At 38.3% G+C, this 13,973-nt stretch overlaps 2 protein-coding genes across 2 annotated transcripts in view; one reads left to right on the top strand and one right to left on the bottom strand.

Annotated features, from left to right (window-relative positions):
* The window catches only part of LOC130870824 (zinc finger protein 431-like), a 32,540-nt gene extending 30,708 nt beyond the window's left edge, over positions 1-1,832 (bottom strand). Inside the window, exon 1 of the mRNA XM_057763699.1 lies at positions 1,764-1,832. Coding sequence (XP_057619682.1) covers positions 1,764-1,832 — 69 coding nt within the window. The remainder of the gene's footprint in view (positions 1-1,763) is intronic.
* Positions 1-13,973, top strand: part of LOC130871005 (zinc finger protein 431-like) — a 230,268-nt gene that overhangs the window by 79,276 nt on the left and 137,019 nt on the right. The window lies entirely within an intron of this gene.

Below are 13,973 nucleotides of genomic sequence, written 5' to 3'. Positions count from 1 at the left end.
CAGACAGAGAGTTCAGCTCTCTCAAGGTTATTTTTTGTTTGTTTGTTTTTGGGGTTTTTTTTTTTTTGTTTTTTTTTTTGGTTTTTCGAGACAGGGTTTCTCTGTAGCTTTGGTGCCCGTCCCGGAACTAGCTCTTGTAGTCCAGGCTGGCCTCGAACTCACAGAGATCCGTCTGCCTCTGCCTCCCGAGTGCTGGGATTAAAGGCTTGCGCCACCACCACCCAGCTTCTCTCAAGGTTATTGTCAACAGTTGTGGCTAATAGCTAGCTATAGTAGTCCAGGAAGAGAGAAATAGATCTGTTCCTCACTCAAACAAAAGTCTAAAGATCCAACTAAGTTCCAGTTCCCTTAAGAAGTTAAGGTTGGATTCCACCAAGGGAGTGGTTTGCCTACAGAATATTTTGATCTAGGGTGGAAGTGTAACTTGTTTTGTTCTAGCAACAGAATGTTTAACTATGAATGTAGCCCACAACCTTCAATTGGTCTGTTTATTTCCTTGTATCATGGTTTGTTTTTTTTTTTTTTTTTTTTTTGGTTTTTCAAGACAGGGTTTCTCTGTGGCTTTGGAGCCTGTCCTGGAACTAGCTCTTGTAGACCAGGCTGGTCTCGAACTCACAGAGATCTGCCTGCCTCTGCCTCCCAAGTGCTGGGATTAAAGGCGTGCGCCACCACCACCCGGCTCCTTGTATCATGTTGATGTCATCTTTTCTCTTACTCTTTCAGGGGTATTTAAAGCAATTCGAAATTAATCACGGGAGAATGTCAGTTCTCACTGGAATTCTCTCCTTATATTAGCCTATATGTTTCCCATTTTATTATTTCCATTCATGTTTTTATATTCTTCACTAAAATTTCCTGAATCCTCATGCCTCTAATCTGACAAGAGCTATTTTTGTCGAGGCTGGTCCCTGACACACAACTGAGTGGATTGAGAGAGCACAGTATGAATAAACTTGTCCTCAGGTGCACCCCAATATTGCCCTCTGGCCATTTGATCTGGCTTCCACAAGCAAAGCAACCCCATTAATTCAATATTCCTCAGCTCTCTGTAAATGCCCAATTGTCCAAGCCTTAGAGTGACATATTTTTAAGTCCCAGAATTTCTTAAAAATCTGCATGTCATTTGAAGTCACCACCATTCAAGTCTCCTAATTGAAAGTTTTACAGTCATCAGGGAAGCAGACTATGATCACATTCACAAAAGTCATTCTTCATGCCTGCAAGTTCCCTGTCTCTCCTTACAGGAGGCATAAACTCCAGCAGGGTTACACCTAGGCTTTGTCTTTGTGCTCTCCCATTCCTGACTATTTACCACATTTGGGCAAAACTAATCTTGTGGTTTCATCATATGTCTGTCACTTTTTAAAGACTTGTATTGTCAGTTTCTTTCCTGAAGAATTTTTGTATTCTTCTCATGTTTTGTGGAGATTTGGGCTCAGAGACATCTTTATACACCATGTCTAAGTTAGTTTCTGATTATATACATCTTGTATTTATTTATTTATTTATTTATTTATTTATTTATTTATTTATTTATTGAGACAGTGTTTCCCTGTGTAACAGTCCTGGCTGTCCTAAAACTAGCTCTTGTTGACAAGGCTGGCCTTGAACTCATAGAGATCCACCTGCCTCTCCCTCCCAAGTGTGAGGATTGAAGGCGTGTGTCACCACGGCCAGGCCCATCTTGTATTTTTTTTTTTGGGTGGGGGGAATCATAAGGGATAAGGTAGAGATGAACTCATAAGTATCCATTCACACCTTACGGCTATAATGGCATGTTCACTTGGATGAATAGGCAGCTCAGCAGATGAGAACACTGGCTGCTCATCCATAGGGTCTGACTATGTTTCCCAGCTCCTACCAGACAGCTCACAACTCTCTTTGACTCCAGCTGCAGGGGATTAGATACTCTCTTGAGGCTCCAGTAGTACCTGGCATTCACTTGGTTTATACAGTGAGAAACTCAAGTCATCAGGCTTAGCAACCACAAATTTTACCAATGTGACAGTAGTAAGGGCATTTATTTGACATTCTTAGAAAATATTATGAACATTTGTTTAGTCCTCAGAATAACACATTCCAGCCGGGCAGTGGTGGCGCACGCCTTTAATCCCAGCACTTGGGAGGCAGAGGCAGGTGGATCTCTGTGAGTTCGAGACCAGCCTGGTCTACAGAGCTAGTTCCAGGACAGGCTCCAAAACCACAGAGAAACCCTGTCTCGAAAAACCAAAAAAAAAAAAAAAAAAAAAAAACACATTCCACAAAAAAGGAAAAAGAACAAAAAGAGATAGCAGTTTATCATTTTCAATTGCAAAAAAATATTATTCCAATTGTTCTGTTTTCATCTACCCTTCAATAAAAATATGTTTACAGTCTGGAAAGAAAGCAACATTTCATTGACTTAATGTTTTAACTTATCAGGGGGATGCCTATAGGGAAATGTATATGGTATGCAAAACTCGTAACCTAATCTTTTTGTTGTTGTTGTTGTTGTTGTTGTTGTTCTCTTTTTCGAGACAGGGTTTCTCTGTAACTTTGGAGCCTGTCCTGGAACTAGCTCTTGTAGTCCAGGTTGGCCTCAGACTCACAAAGATCCACCTGCCTCTGCCTCCTGAGTGCTGAAATTAAAGGCTTGTATCACCACCACCCAGCTAATAACCTAATCTTGATCAACATATGAAGTGAGACAAAAGTCAACACCACAATGTTGTCTTATGGTCTCCACATATCTGCCAGGCCTAAAAACCCCATAATCATATTACACATATATATAACAGAAGCTTTTTTCAAATGAATCTCATTGACATTACATTATATGGCATCCTGGGTAATTCCCTTAGAAGGAAGCACTTCATAACAAAGTGAGAAATGGATAACTAATGGGCACAAGAACATGCATAGAACTTTAAATAAAGTATACATTTCAATAGGACATCAAGCTTTACTGTGAAATATACAACTGATGTCTGACTATTTACATTATTACAACTGTACAAGTTCGATGAAAAGGTTGCTTTGGATACACATATGAGGGATTTAATGTTTCTTATATTCTATTAAGCATTTTAACACTAAGTTTGTGAAAATGTATTGACAAAACAGCAAACATTGGGGTACATCATCTACTCTTGGACTTACACTCAAAAGACCTACACATGACAAATATTAGTACAAATATATCCATAACCAATTATTAGCATACAAGATAGGCTGGATAACAAGCAACATCTCAAGAGAATTTGAAAATATGAAAAACAAAATCAGTAACAACAATTGCTACCCTTTCACAGACACCCTTCCTTGAAAAGCATGATCACACACTGCATGATATTTAAATGAACAATGTAACACTTAGATGATGGGCATCTCATTCTATATATTTCAGCAGAAAAGTACCTATCATTAAGTAAAAGCACAATAGGAGAGGTAGAAGAGTCAGAGAAGGAACACAAAGACCACAAGATAAACTCTAATAAATGGATTTGCTAAATGTATAGGACACTATACATTTATAGAGCACTATACATTTACTGTGTTAAATGCTGCAATTTAGATACAACAATGTTGTGATTTCAAACATAAGTTTTGAGTGATGATAGTAAATAAGCCACTTTTTTTCATAATGAAAAAGACATGAAACTAGAATTTCTTGAAACTACAGACAACTGTGATGTCTAAAGTCTTTGCCAAATAATTTACATAAAGATGGTGTTTCTCTTGATGTATTTTTTCCTATTACCTGATAGCAAGATGGTACAAAAAGTCATTAAAATATTTACAGGCCTATAGATATGGACAAGCAGTTATGTCAAGTTAATTGTCAGAGAAAAAGGTCAGGTTTTTAAGAACATCCCATAGTTCCTACTACAGGAATACACAAGGGTCTAACCATTTAGGAAACAAGCATGAACATTCACATACCTCACAAAGACACAATGATATCACATAATTAAAATAAATCAAATGTTTAAGCAAACAAATTTTCACACATGAATGTTTGTCTTCTATGAACAATCTTTCCTGTAACCCAGGTGTTGAAGCATTTAAAGGCTTACTTACAGAGTTTTTCTGCATCATGAATGGGTTCATGTAACAGAAAGCAAGCATGTAGACTTGTAGTTAGAGAAATAATATTTTTTTCAACTGGTGACATCATTTGGGAAGATTTAGGAAACAATGTCCTCCTGGAAGAAATATGTCATGAGGGTTATACCTGAGAGAATATCCCCACACTGTTTCAAGTTCCTGTCCCTGGCTAATGCTGAATGCTGAGGATGTGATTTCTTAGGCTCCCAATGTAGCTGCCATGTGTGACTCTTGTTGTAGACCAGGCTGGCCTTGAACTCAGAGAGATTAGAGAGATTATTCTGTCTCTGCCTCCTGAGTGCTGGGATTAATTAAAGGGTTATGCCAATACAGTCTGGCCAGAGCAACTTTTTAATAATTGACATAGGAATCAATCTATATATTCCATTTGATTACCATCAATAGCAGTGGGAATGCTTATGTCAATGTCCCTGTGTGAGTTTGATACACCCTGAAAACAATACACATTGGTGATAGGGAGATGGCTGTCAGTATGCTGCATGCAAAGAAAGCATGGGGACATAATATGGAAACCCAGCACTCATATTTTCAATAATGTCATGGTTGTTTGCATCTGTTATCATATATGCTGAAAGCTTGCTTTTCTTTTCCAACTTGACACAAGGTAGGGTCGGTTGGGAAGAGGCAAACGTAGTCAAGCAAATACCTCTATCAGAGTGGCCTGAAGGCAAGTCTATGGAACATTTTCTTGTCCAATGCTTAACTTGGGATGGACAGCCCTCTATGAGTGGTACTGCACCTGCACTGGTGATTTTGGTGGTTAAAGAAAGTAAGCTGAGGCCGGGCGGTGGTGGCGCACGCCTTTAATCCCAGCACTCGGGAGGCAGAGGCAGGCGGATCTCTGTGAGTTCGAGACCAGCCTGGTCTACAAGAGCTAGTTCCAGGACAGGCTCCAAAACCACAGAGAAACCCTGACTCAAAAAACCAAAAAAAAAAAAAAAAAAAGAAAGAAGAAAGTAAGCTGAGCAAACCATGAAGAGCAGGCCAGTCAGCTGGAGGGGAATACCATTTTCGGGTGTGTTTTATTCTTTCTGCTGTGGCACATTTGTTTTAATGATGCAAAGATTTAGCGTTGCTTTTGTTTATGTTGCATTTGTTTCACTCTTTAAGGCTGTGATTCTTTGCCTGTCTAAAATCCCGGATGGACTAATAAAGAGCTGAATTTCAAAAAGCTAGAGAGGAAAAAGAATGGGCCTGGCATGAGAGAGAATACATAGAAAGAGAAATCTGGGAGCAGAGGAGAAAGGAACAAGGTAGAACAAGAAGAGGACATCAGGGGCCAGTCTCCCAGCTACACAGCAAAACACAGAATAAGAGGTTTACAGAAGTAAGAGAAAGATAAAAGCCCAGAGAAAAAAGGCAGTTAAAATATTTTTTTTTTTTTCGAGACAGGGTTTCTCTGTGGTTTTGGAGCCTGTCCTGGAACTAGCTCTTGTAGACCAGGCTGGTCTCGAACTCACAGAGATCCGCCTGCCTCTGCCTCCCAAGTGCTGGGATTAAAGGCGTGCGCCACCACCGCCCGGCGCAGTTAAAATATTTTAAGTTAAGAAAACCAGAGAAGCAACAAGCCAAGCTAAGGACAGATGTTTACAAGTAGGAATATGTCTCTCTCTGTGTGAGACATTTGGAAGCTGTGCAGTTGTATTGGAATTTCATCCTTATTTTAAAAAATCAATTTGTAAAAAAAAAAAAAAAAGAAAAAAAAATCAATTTGTCTGAAGATTAGAGAGTAAAACAACCTCACTGGTCAGCTTTATAGACCAGTGATTGGAAAGATACACCTTTTATTTCAGTTGCCATACTAGTTGCCATAGGAACCAGACAATGTATGCCTTTAATTTCAGTGAGGCACATCTGTAATCCCAGATCTAGAGGATTATAAAATGGGCGAAGATGGCTCTCTGATAGTCTCATTCTGCACTTCCTGGAAGCTGGATTGCCTTTTCAGATTTAGGTCAAGGTAAGAGCCAGTGGCTACATGTTTTGCTTTTCTGACATACAGGTTGAAACACAACTTTTGTTTTTGAAATTTTATTAATAATGCTTTAGGTGGTGAATCACCCCAAAATTAAGAAGTAAAGAGTAAAAAACCAACAACTTTTGCCATTCCAATAGGGGGCTAGAGTAAAAGAAAATCTAACTACGCTCAACAGTGTTTCTCCATGGTCTCTGCTTCAGTTCCTGTCTCCAGGTACCTGCATGTGTTTCTGCTATAACTTTCTTTCACGATGGAACTTAATGTGTAAGGTTTAATGTATACGTGTTTTTCTGAAGTTGTTTTTAGTCAATGTTTTATTTCGGCAAGGAAAGGAAAACTAAGACAATGTAGGAGACACTAGGGCCCCAGAGCTAACTGACGAGCAAGTCTTGTAAGCTGCAGGTGAGTACTGCATTCAATGAGAGAATGGGAAATGCAACAAGAATGAAAATCCTCAAGAGAATAGGGATTAAATAAGACACATAATGTCAAACTCCTGCTTTCACTTAAGAAAATGTGATACATCTACACAATGGAGTTGTTGCTGTTATATTGGTGTTTCTGTGGAACTCATAATGGTGGGAATGGGTGCATCTCTGACTTCTTCACCTGCTTGTAAGATTCTTTCTCTCCTATTTGATTGCCATGTCCAGACTCATTATGAAGGCTTTCATTTTGGATTTTCGTATCTTCTTTTGTCTTATTTGATCTCTCTTGGAGTCCTGTTCTTTTCTGAAGAGAAAACTCAGAGGGGAATGGATCTGGGGAACAGAGGAGCTTAGTGGAACCAAGGACAACTAGAGAGAGGGGAGACTCTTTTTTTGTGATGTTTTGTATGAAAGGATAATTTATTTTCAATTTTCAAATATTAATACAATGTTTCCTAAATGAAAATGCAAAGAAGGGAAACAATAATGAACAAAGAACAGCAAAATAGTGAAGACTGAGAAAGAATGATTTTGTGATGTACAGTTGTTTGTATGTGTACAGCATGACCGTTACACAGGAGCTTATGTAAAGCTCACTCTTGGGTATTGAATAGATTTGTAAAATCATGGGTTTTTTGCTCACCATTGTGACATATATATCATGCAGGAAAAAAATCCACATCATTTTGTTTGTGTTATCTTTCACTAGCTTGGAACGTGGAATATAGTGTTTCTTCTTCATTTAATTCAAAAAGAATATTCTTTCCACTCTTTAGGAAAACTAATGTTTGAATAATAATGAACTAATACAAATACATATGCAATATGATGGAGCATTGCTGCACCAATTATATGATGCAATAATACATGAAACTGATATATAAGTGTTAAATTTTTAAATAAATTCTTCAAAGCAAAAATGGAAATTCTTACTTTCTAAGGTGAGTTAATTGATTATAAAAAATGAAGAGAATCTTCACTTGTCTAGTATTTTACATATTTGTCAAACTAAGTTTTTTGTCATTATTTAAATAAAAACAAAACAAATTATTCTGCTCCTTACCCTCATTTTTACTGTTCCATTCAGCATGGTTCATTGGCAGAAAGTTAACATACCAGCAAAATAAAGAAATTTTCTGCAATTTTGTAGTATAAAATCATAACACGTTTGCATCTTATTTCAGTAACAACATTTCCTTCAGGAAGCTTCATATTTAATGTTTCTTTTTCACATACCAATGAGAATGTTCGAAAGACCCCTTGAAGGTGATTGCCTCTGCATGATTCTGTGTTCTTTTGCCCTTCATCTTCTGTTGTTACCAGTAGTACAAGAAAAATGCATGAAGATCTTCCAAGAAAAAAAAAAAACCCTCTTCTTACTGAGTGGTCTTCCTTAAATTCCCTATGCATCTCTCCATTTTTCCTCTCAATTCATCCAAACTCTATAAAAATTTTCCTCCTGTCAAATGGTTACTTGTTCTGTGTCTGGTCCTGGATGGATAAAAGGTGTGTGCTACGTATGAAGGTGTGGGAGGTCCTTTTGTCTGTGGGTTGCTTTTCATGCTTAATGAATAAAGAAATTGCCTTGGCCTGTTTGTAGGGCAAAATGTAGGTAGGCAGAGAAGATGGAACTTAATGCTGGGAGAAGGAAGGCGGAGAGAGAGATGCTATGGAGCTGCTGCCAGAGTCAGACATGCTGAATATTTGCTGGTAAGCTACTGTCACATGGTGATATACAGATTAATAAAAATTAATAAAAACATAGTGGAAACCCATGGAGACCAGGAAAGAGCAGGCTGCCTCAGACTCTGTGAGGCCTGCAGGCAGCCTTGGAGCAGTCTCTGTCAGGACAATGCAATAGAGATTCCTTGGGTGAGAGCTGCAGAGAGAGCTGGAGGGCAAGGTGCACAGCTGTGGCAAGGAAGCTGCCTAGCAATCTCTAACAGCTTAAATGATTATAAATCTGGTGGAATAAATACATGTTAATGGAAGAATAGGAAGGTAAGGAATCTTAAAGAAGAAACTCTATCTCTTAGGTGCACACTTGAAATTTTTAAGTGCAGTTTTGGCAGATTGGAAAAATGCAAACCAGGCCAGGGACACAGGGAAAGTTCCTCTCCAGCATAAAAGAATTAGGCAGGTGGAAAAACAATTTCTAAACAAATAATACTTAGCTGAGTTTATTTTTACTTGTGACGATTGAAGTGAACCAATCCTGTAGGATTTTTACAGTCATCGGAGAGGGCATCCTCTCTCAGGGATGTGGTTTTGGATGCACTAGGAGGAACTCTGTGCATGGCAACTTATTTTTTGTAAACATAACCGGAGCAGGATAGCTTCACACAGACAAAGAGAGAGACAGGTTTTAGTGCAGCAAGAGGAAGATGAGCTGTAGGAATCATTTATGCAATGTTGAGAAATCATCATAAGAGTTTTTACAACAATTGAAATAGTCTCTCCGCAAAGCCTAATGCTGTGGGCCTGTTAGTGAAACTTGTTTTGTCATTTAAAGGAGAAGCACCAGGGGTAGGTACCTGGGCTGCCTATGAGACAGGGTTTAAAGTGCAAGTTTGATCATTTAGCTTTCAGCAAGTTACAGTAAAGAAATCTGTTCAGAGCAGGCAGGGATCTGAACTCCACTTAACATCTACTGACCTGTCAGCAGTACATTCATTCATTGTGCAGGGTTTGTGGCTCCAACATCCTCTCCTTGTTTCAACTGCTTAGAGCAAAAGGTGTAAACATCTGATCTAAACAACCCCTAGAGGTTGCTAATCTTTGGCAGAGGTGCTCTTGGACCAAGGGACAGATGATTCCCCTGGTTGTTACATTAAATTCTCATGTAATCACTGAAGAATATAGTGTAGCATGTAAGTTATCCTCCTAGATTTCAGTGATGATGTCATCTCTCCCTTAATAAACCTCTCCACTCACTATCCACAGCCACCTAGAGTCATAAAGTAAGTTGGCAGTTACTGCTTTGTGTATAAAAATCCTTATCTGTCTTTTATGGCCCTGATTGAATTCCAGTCCTGTACTCTGCTAGGGCTTCAATTGAAAATCTTTTTAGCATCAGAGAACAATAAAGAGATACACATGCTCAGGAAAAATCGCTGGTTAGTGGATGCATTGTTTACACTTAAAGATTTCTTCACCAGTTGTAATGCCTTAGCTGGATCCTAAAGGGATCTGAGGAGCTAGTACCCCAAAAGACCCTGTTTACTGCCCTTACCATAATCAGTAAGTTTTTTCATAATGGTGACTCCAGAAAATGACTACCTTCCCTGCCCCCTCCCCCCAGTGTACTCAATAAACTGTTCCTTCTGTTCCGCTCTGAAGGAGAAACCAGGCTCCATATGCAAATCCTTTCCCTGTTACTTCAATGGACAGTTGACTACATGACTCAAATGGGGAATTTTAAATTCAGTGGTGTTAATATGAGAATTTATTTGGATTACTGAAAAGGACAAGAAAGAGATTGTCCAGAAGACTAAATGATTGGGTTTAAGGCTACCTGAGTCAACATAAGAGGGCTTGTCTCAGAAATACTTTTCTAAAAGGCTGCAGATGCACCTGTTCTAAAATTTTTATGCATTCCCAGGGGTAAAGCCTATTAAACACCTCGAAGACAGACAAAAAAAACATATCTGATTAATAGCAGCATGCATTCAGCTCTTTCTAATGCTAGAAGAGGAGCCAGCCTAGAACAGACTTCACATTCCACATATGCCATAATCCTTTTTCTTCTTTTAGTTCATGTCCCAAGTTATACATTGAACAATATAAATAGTGACAGGAGACTGCAAGTCTAGCCATTTAGGAAAATGAAAATTTACAGAGCAAATCTATCTTTTAGATCATATATTATTATCTCCACCGAAGAGAAGCACTAAGACATTTCAAAGATGTACCATTGCCACAATCCTCACACATATGAAAGGGAAATAACACAAAAACAGGGAAAAAAATCAAGGAAAAGTCCCCAAACCCCACTGTGAATGTTGTTATTAAATGAACAGCCTTGCTGAGCTCTTCAAATGTTAGAATAAGGCTGCCTTTTCCTCTGAGAGGGCTAGCTAGATATTAAAGTCACAGTTGCTTCCTTGCAGAACCAGGAGTTCAGTTTAAACAGACCTGCCCTCTGCCTGTCTCAGGGCTTTATTATGTTTTTGGTGTGTGGGTGTTTGCCTGCCATGTTCAGTGCACAGTACCTAAGAGGCCAGAAGAGGGCATCAGATCCCATGGGACTGGAGTTACAGAAGATGGTTAGCAAACATGATTTCTTGCAATGGATCCTTTTCCTCTTTCACAACAGTGTTCTTAGCTGATAAGCTGTCTCTACAGCTGCTTTTTTATTTAAAATTTATTTTTATACATTTTATACTTAAAATATATCACTTTCACCATTTTTGTTCTCTCTTCACCTGTTCATAAATTATTTCCTTCCAATTACGTCCTTGCTAAGCATGTGTGACTAAGTGTGTGCAAATACATGCATAAAACCTGCTGAGGCCATTTCTGTTGGTTGTGTATATACAGTTCCAGGGCTGAACATGTTCCATTGGATACTCAGTTAGTTAGCTCATCCCTGCCTGAGTCAAATTCTCCCACTTAAATAAAACATCCAGTCGTTAATGAACAAAATGATCTGACCACACAGTGACCTAGGGTTCCTTGGGTAGGAAACTATCAAAATTAAAAAACCCTGGGTACAAATACCTCATCAGACACTTGCTGGTGTAATTAGTGACTCTAAAGTACTGGATCTGCAGTGAACACTCTGAACACTGATCTCAGCCAATCACAGTCTTTTTTGGAATGCTGGGCCTCCCTCCACATTCTATTCACCATTCTCATCTCAGATAACTTAAAAATCCTGAAGTTCCTGCCTCCACTTTCTTAGTCCATGACTAGATGTCTGTGCCACCATGTTTGACTTAGATTGCTGCAGCTTCATTTAGTCAGGCACAAGGAAGATGGAATGAGTAAAAAGAGCGTTACAGTTTACAACATTATAAAAGCACTCATTTCTGTGAGCCTGGGATTAACTGTCTTTAGAAGAAATTCAGAACTATGTGCTAATCACTTGATTAGTTATAAAAGATTCAATGATAAAAACTTTTTTTAATATTTGGAAGACGGTAGACTTTAAGGAAGGATTATATTTGATGGGAGCCATCCTGTGACTAGAATTAGCACTTCTTTTTAAGTACCAGAATTTCCTGAAAATCTTCATGCCATTTTAAGTCAACACCATTCAAGTCTCCTAATTGAAAGTTTTAGTCAACAGGAGAGCAGACTATGATCACATTCAGAAAAGCCATTCTTCATGCCTACAAGTTCCCTTTCTCTCCTTACAGGAGGCATAAACTCCAGCAGGGCTCCACCTGCTCTGCGTCCTTGTGGTCTCCCATTGCTGACTATTTACCAACTATGGAATAAACTCAGGTTTGCGGTTTCATCAAGGGTCTGGTCACTTTTAAGACACTTGTGTTTTCAGTTTCTCTCTTGAAAAACTTTTATACTCTTCTATTATTTTATGGAGATTTGGACTCAAAGACATCTTTGTGCATATTTCTAAGTTAGTTACTGATGCTGTTCATATTGTATTTCTTTTGGGTCATAAGAAGTGGGGCAAAGAACTCAGGATCATCCATTCACACTTCACTGCTATAATGACATGTTCACTCGGCTGAATAGATGGCTCAGCAGCTGACAACACTGGCTGATTATCCACAGGGCCTGACTTTGTTTCCCAGAACTCAAACAACAGCTCACAATTCTCTTTAACTCCAGTTAAAGGGGATCCGATTCCCTCTGATGGCCTCCACTTTTACCTCCACATTTGCACTCAGTATATACAATGACAAGCTCAAGTCATCAGACAGTAACAAAAAACTTTATGTACTGAGAAATATTATGATATTTTTGGGGGTTCTGAAAAAATGTTAAAAATAAGTGTTTAGGGCCGGGCGGTGGTGGCGCACGCCTTTAATCCCAGCACTTGGGAGGCAGAGGCAGGAGGATCTCTGTGAGTTCGAGACCAGCCTGGTCTACAAGAGCTAGTTCCAGGACAGGCTCCAAAACCACAGAGAAACCCTGTCTCGAAAAACCAAAAAAAAAAAAAAAAAAGTGTTTAGTCCTAAGGATAACACACTCTACAAAAAAAGGAAAAAAGAAACAAAAGAAAAGATATCAGTTTATCATTTTCAATTGAAAATAGGTTTTATTACTTAAGTTGTTATTTTTCCTCTATCCTTCATGAAAACATGTTTACAATCTGAAAAAAAAAGGCAACATTTTCCTGGTAGAATGTTTCAATTAATCAGGGTGCTGACTTAGTGGGAAATGTGTGTGGTGTGCAAGTCTGGAAACCTAATCTTGATCACCATATGAAGAGAGCCAGGAGTCTACCCCAAAAAGTTGTCTTATGGTCTAACACATATCTGTCAGGGCTAAAATTCCATAATCACATCACACATACATATAAAAGACTCTTTTTTCAAATGAATCTCATCAATGTTACATTAGCTGGCATCTCTGGATAATTCCCTTAGAAGGAAGCACTTCATGAAGAAGTGACAAATGGATAACTAATGGGGACAGGAAGATGCAGGGAACTTCAAATAATGTACATATATCCACAGGACATCAAGCTATACTGTGAAATATTCAGTTAATTACTGATTATCCCACATTTTAGATCTCTACCAGTTTGATGAAAATGATGCTGTGGACACACATATAAGGTAATGTTTCTTATACTCTATCCTATTATGCATTTTAACATTAATTTTGATAGAATATGTAGAGAAAACAGCAAATGTTGGGGTCTAACATGTGCCCTTGGACTTATATTCAAAAGACTGACCCATGATGATTATGAATTCAGACGTATTCATAACTAATTAGTGACATAAAACTAGACTGGATAGCAAATGACATCTCAAGGGAATTTGTGAAAATATGAAAAACAAATCTAGGAAAAAAATTTAACCACCCTTTCACAGTCACCATTACTTAAAATGCATGAATATATACTGCCTAATATTAAAGTAAATAATGTTTCACTTAGATAACGGACATCTCATTCTATATATTTCAGCAGAAAAATACCTATCTCTAAGTGAAAGCACCATAAGAGATGTACAAAAGTCATAGAGAGAAAACAAAGAGCACAAAATAAACTTCATAGAAAGGATTTGCTAAATGTATAGAACACTTTAATATCTCTCACTAACCAGAAACCACAATGGAGAAATGTCCACCATCAGGCTTGAGTGAAGATAGTAAATGAGTAACCTTCTTCATGATGAAAAGGATATAAAAAAAAAATTTCTGGACAATAAAGACCACTGTGATGTCTAAATTCTTTACCATATAGTTTACATGAAGAAGAGTTTTCTCTTGCAGGAGTTCTTCCCTATTACCCGATGCTAAGATAATTTAAAAAAAAAAAA

The sequence above is a fragment of the Chionomys nivalis genome, chromosome 3, assembly GCF_950005125.1.
Source record: "Chionomys nivalis chromosome 3, mChiNiv1.1, whole genome shotgun sequence".
Classification (NCBI taxonomy): domain Eukaryota; kingdom Metazoa; phylum Chordata; class Mammalia; order Rodentia; family Cricetidae; genus Chionomys; species Chionomys nivalis.
The sequence above is the reverse complement of the archived record's forward strand: the minus strand, read 5'-3'. Positions and strand labels throughout refer to the sequence as shown.